The 18,547-nt window shown below is 38.1% G+C and overlaps 1 protein-coding gene across 1 annotated transcript; it reads left to right on the forward strand.

Moving 5' to 3' along the window:
- Positions 1 to 15,595: 15,595 nt before the first annotated feature.
- LOC110199648 (olfactory receptor 8J2-like) lies at positions 15,596 to 16,541 on the forward strand. Its single transcript, XM_078148304.1, is given in 3 exon segments — positions 15,596 to 15,875; positions 15,878 to 16,435; positions 16,438 to 16,541. Coding segments are annotated over 3 exon segments (942 nt in total).
- The last annotated feature ends 2,006 nt before the right edge of the window (positions 16,542 to 18,547 follow it).

An 18,547-nucleotide genomic window follows, 5' to 3' on the forward strand; every position in this document is an offset into this window, starting at 1 on the left:
ATACAGTTATCCCTTCCATATTGAGGGGGATTTAGAGGCATGGTGATCCTGCAATCTCGAAAAACATATAAAATTTTGTGTCACACTCTTTGTACCAGAGAAAAAGTCAGAATTTTTTTTCCTTTTTTTCTTTTATTGGTGCTTACAGTACCTTAAAAGATGAAGTATGTTTCATTTCTGAGTTTCTAAAGTTTTTCTCTGTTGTCTGCTGGCCTTGTCCTGTTGTCTGCGGCTCCACAGAACTCCCTCAAAATTCCCATTTAATTTCTTATGCAGACCTGCCACATACTGAAACTGCATTGGGAAAAGTTGTGATGTGGAAGGTATAACTATACATATGTACATATATAAACACACAGAGATTCATACATACACATGGCCATGTGTGTGTGTATATATATGTATGTATGTATATATATATATATGTATGTATATACATATAGTATTTGACCCAGTGTCAGGGAACCAGAATTCTGAGACTGTCTCTGCATACTATGAAATCATGATTCTTAGTAAAGAAATACTGGGCAGTGAAGATGAAAAGAGCCCTACATTTTAAGATATGGCCAATAGGTTGATCACTTTTGTTAGACTACTGCCATTCCTATAATAAGGCAGGGTTCTGATTCTGTTTTTTTTTGGGGGGTGGAGTTTTGGGGCAGTGTGTATTTTGTCAACCTTCAGAATTTGGTCTAAGAAAGACAAACAGGATTAGGTTGTATCAGTGTTTATTTCTCTCAAAGTAGGCAGCATGCATGAGTCCATGCATGGGAGCCAGTCTGGAACTGAGTTCCTTTTGGGGTTAGGATACACAGTTCATATAACCTTTCAACAGGGGCTGTTGTTACCCCATCATTATTTCACTCCTGGACAGAGGAAATTACTCTTTTATCAGACCACTCCCCCAACAACCCACCTGGATTGGGGCTATCTAGATAAAAGAATCTGTCTTCACCCATGCATGAGTAGAACACAATGGGCTTCACTACCTTAGGTTAAATTATTTACAAGCCTGAGTTGGGGCTGACCAGGATAAGGAGAGTCAATGCAATCTCATTATCAGTAATATCCTTCTGAAGAAAGAAAAATGAACTTAAAAGTTAGGATTTTGTAAGAAGGGAGCAGGGGGAAGCTCTGAATCTCCAAGATATTTGTTGTCAATACTCATTTTTCACAACTTTGAAGTGACAATGGTTAGAGTACTGGACCCGACATTATTGATGACCAGAATACAAATTCTATCTTACATATTGAGAAAAATGATTTTCCCCCCATTTTTATAGACTCAGAGCCCAACCCTCCCAGCCTCCTCCTCTAAAGTTCTTCACAAGGACATTACAGATGTAATCTGCTCAGGCTTGGGTGGAGACAGATTTTTTTTTTTTTGCTGGTATGGTGGGGGTGTGTCTGATAGAACAGGTATTTCCTCTGTCTGGAGGTAGAATTATGGTGGGTGATATCAGCCCCTGTTGAAAAGGTATTGTTCCAGAATTAAATGACCTAAGTCACTACTCAAGACTCCTCATTTTAATATAGCCCACCTGCCAGAGTGTTGACCAGTCAGAGTTGATTGATACCCCTTGGGAACACTTACTCTTCAAAGGACCTGTAACCTTCTACCCCCAAATCCCAAATTGAGCCAGTTCTGGATTGGCCCCCTTAGGGTAGCCTAGTACTCCTATGCAATGCATGTTAAGCCAGTTTGAGAGAAATAAGAATCCATTTGTCTCTTTCTTGAAGCAAACTCTTTTTTTTTTTGTGGGTTAACAGCTGTTGCATGACACTGGGCAAGTCATTTAACCTTGTCTATCTCAGTTTCCTCATCTGTATAATCAAAATAATAATAACAAAATACTTTGCCAAACTTACAAGTCAGTTTAAGTGAGTATTATTATTATAATTATTAGAACAGAAATAAAACATTTAACAGTTCTTATGAATCAGCATCATTATTAAGTTGCCCCCAATCCATCATCCATATAGTATCATTTAGTGTAATACAAGTATTCTCAAGAACCTGAAAAAGGAACATTTTCCTGATTAAAAAGGCTTATTTTATTTTGGGGGGGCAATTGGGGTTAAGTGACTTGTGCAGGGTCACACAGCTAGTAAGTGTGAAGTGTTGGTCTGAGGCCGGACTCAGGTCCTCCTGACTTCAGGGCTGGTGCTCTATCCACTGCTCTACCTAGCACCCCAAGAAGGCTTATTTTCAAAGTCCTATTTCCACGTTTAGTATTGGTTTGACCAACTGATGTGGAACAAGGGAGATCAGTTAGGAAATGTAGTAGTAGTTCATGTGATAAGTAGTTGAGACCTGGACTACGGCGGTCTTGGTAGAAATTCAATGGAAGGAACCAAATGCAGAAAAAATTCAACAGAAAAGTTTATATGACTTGATCTGGCGAGAGAGACAGCTTTCAGACCAATTAAGGGGACTGATGAGAGAAATGAAAGTGAAGTAGCTCTGGTGGGGTAGCATTAGACTGGAGATACTGAGACAGCTACATGGTGCAGTGGATAGAGCAGCAGACCTAGAGTCAGGAAGACCTCAGTTCAAATCTGACCTCACATACTTAGTAGCTACTTAACTCTGGTAAGTGATTTAACCTCTGTTTACCTCAGTATCCACAACTATAAAATGGGGGTAATAACATCACTTTCTACCCCCTGGGGTTGTTGTGAGGAGCGAATAGTATATTATTTGTGAAGCACTTAGCACAATGTCTACCTCATAATAGGCACTATATAAATGTTGCCTATTATTATCTTGAAGTCATTGTCAATTCCTCACTATTTCTTGTATCCTATATCCAATCTGTTGTTGTCAGTTTCACCACTGAAACTTCTCCAACACTCTTCCCTTCTCTCCATTGACACTGCCATCATTCCAATGCAGACCTCCTTCCCTGATAGGTGGATTATTGCAATACCCTTCTCTCTGGTGAGTCCGCCCACTTCAGGTTTCCCCCTACTCCAATGTATCCTCCATTCAGCCACCAAAGTGATTTGCCTAAAGCCCAGGTTCAACCATTCAATTATGCAATTAAGTCCAGTGCCTTCCTAAGCCCTCCAGGATCAAATGCAAAATCCCTTCTTTGGCATTTAAAGCCCTCCTACTTTTTCATTCTTTTTATACTTAGTTCCCGCTGCATACTTTTCGATCCAGTGAAACTGGCCTCCTTTCTGTTCCACAAACAAGACATTACATCTCTCCTTTACAGGCATTTCTCTGACTGTCTCTCTTGCCTGGAATGTTCTACCTCCTCAACTCCTCCCACTTTCTACCCTGGCTTCCTTTAAATCTCAACTAAAATCCTATCTTTTACAGGAAGCCTTTCTCAGCCCCTTTTTAAATTCTAGAGACTTCCCTCAGTTCTTCATTTCCTATTTATCCTAGCTATACATTGTTGTATTTTTTATTTGTATATTGTCTCCCCCATTAGATTGTGAATTTCTCGAGGAAAGGGATTCATTTCTGTATCATATTTTGTAGTGGGGGTGAAGAGGTCTAGGACTTTTGGGGTGCTGGAACTCCAAGATTGCGGTGTGGGCCCTGCCTGAATGAATTCAACTCAAATCTTCTTCCAGCCAGAGGAAAAATTTATTAGTGATATATCACATAGGCCAGGTGATGCCAGTAAGGACAAGCGGGCATGAGAAAGTCTAAGCCTTTTGGGCCTGAGATTCTCAGCCCCTGAATGGGGGCCAGAGTGGATCTTACATGCTAAAGTAACTTTGGGTGGCTAGAGAAGGGGGCTGGGAAAAGGGTCTAGGTAAGAATTCTAATGGGGGAGGTCTGAGAGATTGAATAGACCATGGGAACAGCTAATGGAGGGAATGGGAAGACATTTGTCAAAGGGAGATAAGTTTAAGTGTTTTATGGGGCCTGTAATGGAGGGAGCTGGAAGGCATCTTAGTAAAGTCAAACGGTGGAGGCTAAGGCTTCCAAAGGGAGATGTGGAGCTGGGGTCTGTAGACAAATGGCAGCCAGATTCCCTTTGGGGCAAAGATGGGGGAGGGAGATCTCTGAGCTCACCCTACCAGGGGCAATTCTCTCCACTTTCTCCCTCCAGCTCTGCTCGATTGGAACATCAGATAAGCTGATCCCTTGAAATTTCAGCATTAAATTCGGCCTTGAATACACTTCCGCAACTCTCTCAGTGTCCTCTTGCTTCTGATTGGTGGGCACTAAACTCCTGTCCAAAATTCCCCATAGTGAAGGCAAGGTCTGGACTTTCCAGTTCACTTTCCATTTTTCATCCGCAGGTCTGCTTGGTTTGAACTGCAAAATGCCGGTGCCTTTTAAACCTTGGTGTCTCTCACACACACACTTTTCAGCTTCAGTCATGACCATAGGACGTCAGCATTCCAGGGGTATGATGTAATTGATGGACAGAGATTCAGACTCAGTCGAAAAGAGCTGATGAAAATCCTTCCCCTGCCACTTGCTGTCTCTGTATGACCCTTAGTGAGTTACCACCTTCCTAACTTTGATTTTCTCATCTGTCGTGTTTTCTCATTATAGTGCTGATGCTGTATAAATTGTTCAGGGCCTTCTCATTCCATTCTTCTTCGATGGATAAAAGTCCTCAAAGTTATTCATTTGTGTAATAGCGATCTTATAGTAGAAATTTTCATCTGGTTCTCCTTCACTTTGCATTAATGCACGTAAGTTTTTTTTTCTTTTTTTCAGGCTGTAAGAAGTATGATCAGTACAAGGATCATTCATGATTTCAAAAGACAAACAAGTGAAACATATTGTCCATTATAGAGAAGTGATGAATTTAGGGTACAGGAGAGATTGTGTGTGTGTGTGTGTGTGTGTGGTGTGTGTGTATGTGTGTGTGTGTGTGTGTACAGCAATTGATAAGTTTGGCTAGTATACGCATATTTGTTACCTCCCTCCTCAAAGTGTTTTTAATTCTTTTTTTTTTCCCTCAAGGCAATGGGACTAGGAGGGAGGGAATATAAAATTCTGTTATTTTAAAGAAAATAGAAGTGGAGAGATACTACAGTTATGGAATATTACATTCACATTCATATGATTCTATTGCATTGTTAACTTTACTTAATAGCTTTACTTTGTTAGAACAGAACTCTGTTGAAAAAAGTCATTTGTAAATGTATGAAATATAAACAAATAATATTTTTAAATTCAAATTTAAAAGCCGGTAAAATGTTAATAGGGCTCAGCCACTTCTTGGGCCTCTATACGATCCATAATTCTAGGCTTAACACCCTCTGTGCCCTAGGTAACATTCTAAAATTACAAATTGCTGAAATATGTCAATTCACTTTTTTCATCCTCCACAAATCCTTATGCCACTAATATCACCGATTCAGGTTAAATGCATATGCAAATATATGTGTGTATACATACATGTAGGTGTGTGTATTACACTGTTGGTGTGCATGCCATTAGGAAATGTCACAGGCTGGATTTCACATGCAGGTATTTCACTTCAACTCAAAGATTTTGGGCTACTTCTACTGTATATACCAACTTTCTCACACTAATAGAACTAAAGGACTACTTTGCTCTTTTACACTCACACAGAACCATCATAAGTTAAATTATTTTTATTCATTTTTAACTCATTTTTCCAAGTGATCCATTCATGGTGCTTTTAAAGGAGAGATGACTGTTGCATCATTACTATCCATCATAGTGTGTTCAATAAACTAGAATCTTAATAGATGCTGACTGAATTGAACTGATCTGAACTGGATTGGATAAAATTGAGTTCAGATGAAACATTTAGAGAAAAACAAAGAAACTACAACAAGGGTTTTTAATTTGGGATCACAGGTGGTCAATGGCCTTAAATGAGAAAACTGCATCTTTATTTTCACTAACTTTTGGTTTCCTTTATAATTCTATGCATTTTATTTTACTATTTTTTTTCTTGTGAAAATCTCCAAAGGATTCAGAAGAATGACAGACATGAAAAAAAAAATTAAGGCTCTCTGAGATGTACATTGGCACTAGCTTGTTTAAAATCTTAACCATAAAAAATATATTGCTAATTAATGTTACCATGAGAAGTTTCAATAACTTATTAAAATGCATTAAACTTTTGGAAAGCATTTGGTAATTGATATTCCACGTTTGTGGGGCAGCTAGGTGGCACAGTGGGTAGAGTCCTTGGCCTGGAGTCAGGAGGACCCGAGTTGAAATTCAGCCTCAGATATTTACTAGTTGTGTGACCCTGAGTAAGTCACTTAACCCTACTTGTCTCAGTTTCCTCATCTGGAAAATGAATTGGAGAAGAAAATAGCAAACCACTCCAAAATCTTTGCCAAGAAAATCCTAAATGAGTCACGGAAAGTTGGACACAACTGAAATTCCAGATTTAAAATGAAGCTTAGACCTTTGGGCCTTACAAGCAAGCACTCTCCTGCTCTCTATTATCAGTCTTTCTACATAGCAAGAAGCTTTTCAGCAATCTGTGAACCCAAAGGATCAATGGATAGAAAACATAAAAGGGTGTGCTGAAGTCAGGACCCGCAAGAGGGTGACTGATTATTCATTGTTAAGTGTTCTCTGTGATCATTTACACATCGTCAAAAATCAATCATGTCAACCTGAATTCAAAAGAAAACAGCCAATATAAGAAAGCTGAGGTCTCTCATTGAAGCAAATGAGCCGATGCTTGGGTCTGCACACAGCAAGTGCTAGGGTACCCGAGGAGGGGCTGGGAGCAGTGTTTACTTAGGCACTAAGGCAGAGGGTTTAGCCAGGGTGCAGGTGACTGGAGGGAAGAAAGGCAGAGGGAATGGGGCTGCTGGTTCTAGGGGCTTGGAATACTGTATGGTTTCACAAGGTAAGTTGTTTTACATAACTACTGAAAGTCCCTGGAGAAAGCTTGGGAATCCTGGAGGGGAGGATTTAGGTTAGGACATTAACGAAATAGTCCAAGGCTGGGAGTGATAATATTTGATCATCCTCAGGCAATTCATGAGTCTGGGAACTGGAACAAGGTCAGATTTAGTTAAATGAATTTGACAATCACTGTAATTTAGGTGTTGATTTATTGTTTTGTTTATGTTTAGAAAGTGTTAATAATGCAGATAAATTTAAAAGTTAGTGTGTGCTATTTTTTTTCTTTCTGGAAAACCAGGTTGTTAAAAAATTATGAGCACACATTGGAAAAACTACGAAGTAGGTAAAAATGTAACTAAATACTGAGAGATGGGTAAGATGAGTGTTAGCCAAAAACCATATTCAAAACCTCCTTTAAAAATATTCTGTTGGAAGAAAAAGACAAAGAAAAAAAATAGCTTTGCTTTCTGTACAAGCTTTATGACCTCGGATGAGTCTCTTATCCTCACTAGATTTCATTCTCCTCAAGTGTAAAATGAGTTGAAATAACCTCTTGCATCCTTTTCTGCTCTAGCTAACCATTAGTTATATAGTACTTCAAGGTTCACAAAATACTTTACAAATGTGATCTCATTTTGTCCTCACAGCAATCCCAAGAGATAGGTGCTATTATTATCTACATTTTACAGATGAGGAAACTGAGGCATATATATCTTAAATGACTTGCCAGAAGTCACATAGCTAGTAAATGTCTGAGGCTGGATTTGAACTTAGATCTTCCTTGCTGCAAGGCCAGGGCTGAAAGGAACCTTAAGGTCATACAATCTCCCTTATTGTGCAAAGCACAGTGACTTCTAGATGGCTTAAGTGACTTAATAGAAGTTATGCTGTTGAGGTTTAGGGGTGCTAGGACCCCAAAATCACGACCCGCTGTTCCTGCCTGTATGAATTAGACCCAAGCCTTCTTTCAGCCAAAGACAAGGTTTGTTAAGAAACCGCCATGTTGACCAGACTCTTAAGGAGTCTGAACATTTGTGAACTATTGGCTAGATTATAAGAATCTGAGCCCTTGGCTAGACTCTTAAAGAATCTGAGCACCAGATGGAGCTTATACACAGAAAGGCTGGGAGGGATCTAGGAGTGGACAAGTAGTTTGGGGTGACTGGAGGAGGGGTCTGGGGAAGATTTTGATGAGACTGCCTAGGAGGTAGAATGGGGTCTAGATATGATCAAGGGGTGGGAAGTGGCTGGGAGCCACTGAGAGGTAATAGGCAGTGGAGGTCATAAACAATACTAATGGAGGTAATAGCCAATGGGCTAGGGTAACTGAGAATTGGGAGATTGGGCATAGGATGTTGTGAAAGGTCAGTTGATAAGATTATAGCCTCAGGTAAATGCTAGAGACTTCCTTGATCAAGTAAGAGAATTCAAGGACAATATGAGGGTTTTCTAAGGCCCTTAGACAAATGGGACCCAAATTCTTTTTGGGATGAGGGACAAATATCTTTGCTTGGGCCTCAACCTCATCATTGGAATCAGATTCCTCCTACATCAAACTCAATGACTGCTCCATAGCAGTCTTGCAATTAAAAAGGAACATTATGATCCAGATTTAATGTTAATAGGAAGACTAGATTATGCCCTCAATGTTCATTGTTAATGACTAGAGATAAATCTATGAGTTGAATTTAGAGGACCATAGAATATAGCTAGAAAGAACCATGGAAAGTGTAGTACATAACCTCTAGGTTTTATAGATGAGGAAAGTGAGGCCAGGAAGGTTGAGGAGACTTGCACAAGGTCACCCAGGTACAGATTACACTGCAGAGGGTATAGACCAACAGCACCCCCCTCCCCAAATCCAATATTGTTTCAAAGGTACCAGTCAGCATCTCCAACATCACTTTAAGCTTTAAGTGTTCAGAGATCTTAACTGAACATGAGTTATGGACACTAAAGATGGTAATTCAAATTTAGCAATGTTAATTGGCAAGAAATAGAAAAGACTGGATATTTCACCAAGATGATGCTTTAACTTGTGTGTAATATATATATGTATACACATACTATGAATTTATATTTGTTTTTCTTAGCCATTGGGTATAAAGAACAAAGATATATTCATATATGCATGCATGTATGTTTATATCTACATACAAACACATAAAAATGTATGTTATGTTTATAGATAATATATAAATATACATAATACATATTCATGTAAATATATACACATACAAATTCATGTAAACATATATGTGTTACATATTTACATATCATTGTATATATTCCTTTTTAATGAATTTTATAATAACTAAAAGCATAAGTTTTATAATATACAAAGTACATATAAAGATTTTATACGAAATTGTGGACTTGTATTACATACATTTTGTTTGCAAAAATGTCCCACTTGGACAATTTCATCTCCCCTGTGCCCTAATATAACTGGATTGATCCTGAAAATTCTTCATTTATTCTCACCATTGTTACAACTTTTTCTTCCTTCCTGGAATGCCTCCCTCTCCTCATTTCTCATTTTGATATTTGCCATCATTTATTAACTTGATGAGGTATTAACAGCCCAATTTGCTCTTGTCTCCTAAACTTTTTAGTAATAATATGCTTACTTTTGGAAACTCTGTCCTGTCCTACTTTTTCACTGACACCCAAATAGAAACCCTTCCTGCATCAATACGTCAACATAGTGGCCAAAGCAAAGATTATTATTGTACAGTCATTTCAGTCATGTCCAATTCTTCATGATCCCATTTGGGGTTTTCTTGACAAAGACACGGGAGTGGTTTGCCATTTCTTTCTCCAAAAGTGAAGATCGTATTTTCTGAAACATATCTCAGCAGAGGTTTTAAGAGAAAATGCCCAGAGTGATGGCACTGATTGGGACAGAGGGAAACAGAGGGTTCCAATTAGCAGGAAGAAGAATCATAGATGTGGGCAATAGCTCTTGCCATCTTGCCTAATTTCCCTTTAATTCTAGGGCCTTCACTATGGTGATTAATTCTCATCTGTCCTGTATGTACTTTGTTGTTATTGGCAACTGATTGGTAGATAAATTATACTACTTGAGTCATGTGACCATTGTGAAAAACGTTATTTCTTCCTAATCTATGTCTTGGAGACTCAGATCTCCCAACTCCCCCCAGCCTTCTGTCAAAGTTCTTCAGAAGGACATTACTGATAATGAGATTGCACTGAATCTTCTTATCTTTGTCAAAAGCCAAAGCAGGCCTGAATTGATTTTATCCAACTCAGGTTTGGGTGGAGATAGATTCCCAAGACTGGGAGTGCTATTTCCTCTGTCCTGATGGCACATGATATCAGACACTTTTGACCTAAGCAGTGACCTAAATCATGTACTCAAGACTTCATTTTACTATAGCCCACCTCCCAGTATGTTGACCAATTAGGGCTGATTGGCATTCCTTGGGAACACCTAGTTTTCAAAGGTCATATAACCCTTTATCCCCAAATCCCAAGTGGAGCCAATTCTGAACTGACCCCCTTAGGAGGGCCCAGTTTTGGACTGGAATCCCACGCAATGCATGTCAAGCCAGCTTGAGAGAAATTAAACCATGGACACATGCACCCTAATCTCGTTTGTCACTTTCTTAGAACAGACTGTAAGTTATTGGGGTTCAGCACCATGAATAATGAGACTTACCTTTGAAAGTAGGGAAATATCTTACGAATTCTTAATTCACAAATATTACTTTACTACATGATGGTAAAGTGCAAAGAGAGAAATTGGAGGGGCAATCCAGAAAGGAAGGGGAAGTAAGAGCAGCAGGGGGAAGAAATGAGAAATATTTAGAACGAGACTACCTGGAATAGGGTCTAGGAAAGCTAACAGTGGCCCATTGGGTCAAGTTTTTTCTATGTGTTAAAAATAATTCCTGACAATATTCCATCAGAAAAAATATTTGTACAAATAATAACTCTAATTTCTGATCACTTTTCATATATTCACTGGGGGAGCAGGATGATATGGAAGAGACCTTAGTAATGAGTCCCTAATATGCCATTGTTCCCCAGGGGAAGGCTCTGCTTATTGGAGATTCTTTTTTCCTGAAATATATGAGCCTGGAGACATGGAATTTATTACTAATCAGAGGGCTCAAATGCTTTGGGAACAAATAAAAATCCTAGCAAAATTCAATGTGCTGGGCCTTACAAGATCAGGGCACAGCTGTTCTCTTCAATAGGTAGGTTGCACTATCCCACTGTATTTGTTTCCTTCAATACATCTACAACTTTTGTTCAAACTCTTAGAAAGCTGTCTAGATTACTGAGAGATTAACCAACTCTGGATGGATCACACAGCTAATCAGAGGAAGAAAAGGAGAGAGAGTAGAGAGGAATTCTCAGCTCTGTCCTAGCTTGATAATCAGTCATAGAAGGGCTTCCTGACTCTGAATCCATTTCTATCATTGTATATCTCAAATGACTTCAGAAGGGGGGGGGAAATATAAGGAATTAAGAACTTTTGACTACCTGGGATAACGGTAGAAAAGTGTTCCCTAGGCTTGGTTTAATGGCTCAGTGAATAGAGTGCCCAGCCAGGACTTAGGAAGACTCATCTCCCTTTGTTTAATTCTAGACTAATACTTAGCTGTGTGACTCTGGGCAAGTAATTAACCCTGTTTGCCTCAGTTTCCTCATCTCTTAAATGAGCTAGAGAAGGAAATGGCAAGCCACTCTGGTATCTTTGCCAAGTAAAACACAAATGGAATCACAAGGAATCAGACACAACTGGAAACTGACCAAACAACAACAACTACTACTGTACTGTGTCTAATAATTTGCAAGGGGTTACGGAAAGTTGTATTTGATAGTTAAGGGGAAGAATTTTGACTCTCAATAACATTTTGCCTGGGAAGTTGTCACAATGGTATTGCCTTCTTTGAGTACACTAGTGTGATACATGGTCAGGCAGTCCTGATGAGGGTGGACAGGTGAAACATGATCTGAATGGGACAGAATTATATGCTTAAAGCATAAGCAGGAAAATGAAAGCTGAATAGAGTTAAATGCAACGTGCTTGATACTAGAAGATTGAGCGTGTATTTGCAAACAATGTACAATCCAGACAAAGCATTGAACCATTCATAGGTGAAAACAGTCATGAGCTTTGTGCAAAGCAGGTGAGTACAAGTTATCTGAGTTGGAGGAATAGTTGAACTGAAGGTTCCTCAGAGGTTAAATATCCCTCAGGAGTATAGGAATATATAATAAGAATGATTTTTGTGGGTGTTTGTGCATATTAGAGGTTCTGGAAAGTGGAGTGCTAGGAGCCCATGTTCTGATGTTCTGATGACCAAAAGCTTGAATTTTGGGGAATGCTTGGATGAACCAGGTAGATTTAAACAAAGACTTAGAGTGTCCCACCAGTGATGACACATAATGGTTTAAGGGGATTTGTGATAATTGTTGTCTCATTTCCTACCTAACCCCTGCTTGGTACAGTAAGTGATAACATTCTATAATGTGCTTACTGTTCATCTCAGACTAAGTCAGCTAAGAGAAGAAAAAGACCATGTAAAAAGTTGAGAGAAAGGAGAACTATACTTTCTGTTTAGAGATTTGGGTTCCAAAGGGAGGATGGCTATTTCCACTCTTCCAAGCATAAAGCATAATGAAAATCTGATAAGAGGACTAGTTCCCATAAAGAGAAAGAATTTCACAACTGGGAGAGCCATTGGACTAAGGCTGAGGAATAATATTAGAACTACTGAAAAGTAATGGTCCCCTATTATTTGTATCATAGGAAAGGAGAAATTAGAGGAATTCTCAGCTTTGTTCAGGCTTCATAAGGACATTTTCCTTGGTCTCAACTTCTTTGATTTCTGCTAATAAGCCAATGCCATATCCTGCTGCTTCTATGGGTTATCCATCTTATCAGTCCCATTAGTCACTGCTATGGAGATTTTTTTTTTTGGATGATCATTAGTTTTTTAAGTTGTTATTCATGAGAACAAATGGCAAAATCTGAAAGAGTTTTAGAAAGAAATTTGATAGGTTATTTGGTAGAGATGTACAAGCTAGAAAAAGAGGTGTGGCTCCCTCTTCTACAGTCTAGAAGGTTTACATCATGCAGATTTAGATAAGGATAGCCACAGAGGAAACACATTTGCAGTTGGACAGTTCCATAAAACTGTCCATAAGAATAACATTCCATAAAATTTTGTTGAAGCCAAAACACAAGAAAAAACAAAACACAAGCTTGAGTAGTTCCAAACAAGACCTGGTTGTGGGGACCCAACACGAGAGTGTTTTGGGTGGAGCCAGGATCTGGGGGAACCTCAAATTTCTTGCAGCCATCTCCACCATTCCTAGAAAGATACTGGGGTCAACTGACTTTCTGAGTGAAAACCACATAAAGTTGGATTTCAACAGTATAATAATTGATAACCTTACTAAACAGTCTAATAAAGTCTTTTCCCCACAAAGTTAACTACCTTTGAGACTCTACTACTGTTTTCACTGTTTTTGTGATGTTAGCCACACTGTTGGGCAACTTAAGTCAATGGACCTTGAAATCTGTGGACTCAAACCCATCTTAACATTTTGACTCATTGAATGTGTCACTTATTAGTAATTCACCGATTTAGCCACTGCCTTAAATGAATCTGGGGTTTTCCTAGAAGAAAAAAGGCACTGATCATCAGCTATGAGAGTCTCCTCAACAGAAAGATTACATAATAAAGGACATGTATTTATCATAAAGATGATCACACTCCCAAGGTACATGTGGTAAGAGCCAGTGCTCCACCTCATACTTTGCATGGCGTTGGAATCAGTGGTGTGCAGCAGAGGTTTCATAACTGGCTTTCAAAAAAGGAAATATTTACAATTGAAAATTTAGTCTCCATTTTTAATATTTTCTCCATCACTTTCCTAAGTCTAGAAAATCAACAAAATGACAAATCAAGCTAGTATATTTGCTGGTTCCCAAAGTATTGATTCTCACACTGAAAATTTAACCATGTGTTAGTGTACCTGAGACTGCTTTGAGCAGATCCCTGGAAGAAATCTACCTCTTTGTACTCTCAATTTTTGATCACAGATGAACTCTTTAGGGCAACCAGAATCAATCCCTCAACAAGGACCTGGGTAGGACTTGAACCTAGGACCTTTTTTTTTCTTTTCCTATAAGTATATGGTGCCACAGAGGAGCTTGGAAAAGCTGATTTTTCCAAATTTTAGTATCTTTGTATCTATCAATGAAAGATGAAGACAAAAAAAAAAGCCTCTGGAATATGCCTGATCTGATGACATTCATGATCACTTTAGTTTTAATATTGTCTAATGTTCCAGAGGTGAGGAACCTTCGGCCTCAACACCACAAGTATGGTCCTTTGACTGAATCCAAACTTCAAGCAACAAATCCCTTTAATAAAAAGATTTGTTCTGTAAAAGTTGGACTCAGTCAAAAGGCTGCACCCGAGGACCAAGAAGGGCCACATGTGGTCCGTAGGTGCAGGTTCTCCACCCCTGGGCCCTAAACCTTTGAGCAAAACTTAAATAAGTTGCAATAATGCCTTTACAATGTCTTCGGGAACCCAGCTTTGAACTATGGTCTCAAACTACAGTTGTACACCACAACCCAAGGTGAGATATTTTAGGTTCTTTTCTATCAGCCATTGTTTTACACAAGTTCAGAATGTACTCTCCTTTCACCATCAATTGTGTGGATTCTGAATTTTAAATGAGTCACCTAAACCCTCTACTAGAAGAACTCAGAGATGAGAAACCCACAGCCTCCACAAATAGGTGATTTCACTTTAGAAGTTTGCTTTTTTTGGTATACTTTTGCTTTAATTTTACCAAAATTTGCTTTTCTGCCATTAATGTGTATTGTTCTTATTTTACCTTGATGAGCCAACCAGAAGTAGAAATATCTTTCTTTTCTGACAGTTCTTAAAATTTTTGAAAGCAGATGCTTTACACTAAACAATTCCAAGTCCTTCTCTAGGTTAATCATTTCCATTTCTTTTACCTGATATTTACGTGGTAACATTTCAAGTATTCTTCCCATCACAGACATTTGCCGGTTTGTCAAAATGCTTCCTAAAATATTGTGCCCAGAAATGAAACAAACTTGAGGTTTTGATCAGGGCAATTGAAAGTGGGGCTCTTGCTCCAAATTGTTCAAAATATTATGCTTCCATTAATTTAGACTAATATTTTACTTACTTTTGGAAGCATTCACATAATTACTATGAACTTAAATCAAGCATGAATTTACTAAAGTCCCCGCATGTTTTTGCCTCATGGAAATTCTTCTCTTGAGAAATAGCCACATTAGTGCTTAAAATTCTGATTTCCTCAGAAGAGAGATTTGTCAGTCAACTGGTCAATGAATAGTGGATAAGATCCTGTTGTGAGTCAAGATCTTTGCTAATTGCTGAGGATATTGGGAATAAAAAGGCAAAAGACAATGCCTGCTCTCAAGAACCAAGCTATCAAATGAGGTTGGTGGGGAAAGACTCATTGTAAAATTACCATACATTTCAAATGCAGTGTCTCACACTGAAAATTTAAGAATCAGCTCTTTTAAACCATCTCAGTAGTTTAGGAATCAGGTAAAATAGCTATTCAAATATAAGACAGGCTTCACTAAACAGTTTTTTTTTTAAAAGAAAATATGCCAGGATATAGTGGTTTACTTGAGACTTAAGTTCTACAAAAATCATCCTTGGCCTTCTAAACTGTTTCCCCATTTATTCCCACAGGAGATGAAACCAATCAAAAATGGCTCCAGGAAATCTCTCCCACGTGACCACATTCATTCTTATGGGAGTCTCAGATGATCCAGACCTTCAAATTCCCCTCTTCTTCATCTTCTTAGCAATCTATGGAATGACAGTAACTGGAAATGTGGTAATTATCACACTCACTAGTATAGATTCTCAACTTCAAACTCCCATGTATTTTTTCCTCAGACACTTGGCTCTCATCAATCTTGGAAATTCCACTGTCATTGCTCCCCAGATGCTGGTTAATTTCTTAGTAGAGAAGAAAACCATTTCCTACTTGGGTGTGCAATCCAGCATGGAGGCTTCTTAGTCTTCATTATTGCTGAGCTTTTCATGTTGGCTGCCATGGCCTATGACCGCTATGTGGCTATTTGCAATCCCCTATTATACATGGTTGTGGTATCACAGAAGGTTTGCATTCTACTTGTTGTCCTTACATACATTTATAGCTTCTTAGTATCAGTGACACTTACCTCTTGTGTTTTCTCAATGTCCTACTGTTCTTCCAATGTCATTAATCATTTTTACTGTGATAATGTCCCTTTATTAGCTTTATCTTGCTCTGATATCCATATGCCAGGGGCAACAATCTATATCTTTGCAGCTATTGATTCCTTCTTTTCCATGACAATTGTCCTGGTGTCCTACTTCCACATTATCTTGGCCATCCTAAGGATAAGTTCAGCAGAAGGGAGAAAGAAAGCCTTCTTCACTTGTGCCTCCCACATGATGGCTGTTATTGTTTTCTATGGGACACTCCTTTTCATGTACCTGAAGCCCCAGTCAAATCATTCCTTAGATACTGATAAAGTGGCTTCAGTGTTTTACACACTAGTGATCCCATGCTGAATCCTATGATCTATAGCCTGAGGAACAAGGATGTGAAGGAGGCTGTGAAGAGAGTCCTCACCAACCCTTGCCAAACTTTTAAAAACATGTAATTTTACAAATATTTGAGTGAAACTAGAGATTCACAATCTGAGGTAGGAGTTATAGGAGTATGATGGCGACATAGAGTAAATTGCTAAGAATGGAAGACAACCAGTCAGTGACAAATTAGTAAAATAATTTTAAATTGCTATTGAACTTTAAGTATATGTTTCATTTAATATAGCACTTATCCTAAACCACTAGAAAAGTAAATATTTTCTAATATATCTGTCTCTTCACTTTTGTCTCTTGTTTCAGTGGCTAAAATTTAAAATAATTTATATCTCTCAAAAAGAGAGCATGTAAAATTCTCCTACAATTCTTTCCATGTACTTGAGTAAGCACATATTTTTATTTGTCTTAATTTCAATAAAAATACAGAAATAAACTTGATGCATGAGATTTAACTTTTTAGCCAAATGTTCTAAAACTTTGTACAAATAAAAAAGCCCAACATTAAAATGAACTTTATCTACGCTCATTATTGATATTGTACAATTTTTTGGTCCTTCTAATTCCATTCTTCTTCAGTTGATAAAAGTTTTCAAAGTTATTCATTTTTGTAATAGTGATCTTATAGCAGAAATTGTTCATCTGGATTTCTTTCCTTCTGCATCAATTCAGATAAGTTTCCTTTCTTTAAGCTGTAAGAAAAATAAGTAAGAACAATACAATACAAGGAACAGCAACGCAATCAATACAAGGACCGTTCATGATTTCAGAAGACAAACAACTGACACATGCTGTCCATTATAGAGAAGTGATACATTTAGGCTACAGAAGTAGAGACTGTATGTTTGCGTATCTGTGTGTGTGTGTGTGTGTGTGTGTGTGTGTGTGTGCACAGCAATTGATAGAATTTGGCTGCAGTATGCATATTTGTTACTCCTCAATAGTGTTTTTAATTCTTTTTCCCCCCCCAAGGGTATGGAAGTGGGAGGGAGGGAATATAGAATTCTTTTAATTAAAAAAAAATAGAGGTGGAGGGACACTATATTTATGGAATATTACATGCACATTCGTGTGATTTTACTGTGTTGTTATCTTTAATTTAAAGATTGTTTTCTTACAACAGACCTCTAACGAAAAAGGAGTAGTTTGTAAATGTATGCAATATAAATATATATATATATATCAATAGAACTTTTTTTAAATTTAAATTTAAAAGTAAGTAAAAAAAAACCATTGTGAGTAGGACTTCACCAAATATATGATCCATAATTGCATGCTTAACACCCTTTGTGCCTTAGGTAACATTCTAAAATTACAGATTGCTGAAATGACGTCAATTCACTTTTTCATCCTCCATAAATCTTTATATCCAGTTTAAGGGTATATGTGAATATATATATATATGTATATGTACCTGTGTGTGTGTATGTCACACCATTCGTGTGCATGTTATTAAGAAATGTCACAGGCTAGATTTCACATGCAGGGATCTCATTTCAACTAAGCAATTTAGACTACTACTTTATACACTATCAACCTTCAGAGTTTGGTCCAAGAAAGACAAACAGGATTAGGTTGTATCCATATTTGTTTTTCTCAAAGTAAGTGGCATGCATGGGAACTGCAGTTTGGAACTGAGCTCACCTTGGGTTTAGGGTGCATAGTTTATACACTGTTCCAACGGGAGCTGATGCTACTCCCTCACCCCTGGACAGAGAAAATAACTCTACATCAGACCACTTCCAGCCATACCAGACTACTCCCATCCTTGGGCTATCTAAATAAAAGAATCTGTCTCCACCCAAGCATGAGTAGAACACCAAGAGCTTCCCCAGCTTAGATTAAGTTAGTTGGAAGTTTGGGTGGTGGATGACCAGGGAGAGGAGAGTCAATGCAATCTCATTGTCAGTAATGTCCTTCTGAAGAAAAACTGAACTTAAAGACTTAGGAAGAAGGGGCTGAAATTCCAAGATATTGGTTATTAACAAAGATTTTTCACAATCCTCCATCTGATTTGAATGAGAGGTGATGAATCACTAAATGATGTGGCCAACTCTTCATCAAG

This window comes from Phascolarctos cinereus, unplaced genomic scaffold, assembly GCF_003287225.1.
Source record: "Phascolarctos cinereus isolate Bilbo 61053 unplaced genomic scaffold, phaCin_HiC Scaffold_9;HRSCAF=440, whole genome shotgun sequence".
Lineage (NCBI taxonomy): Eukaryota > Metazoa > Chordata > Mammalia > Diprotodontia > Phascolarctidae > Phascolarctos > Phascolarctos cinereus.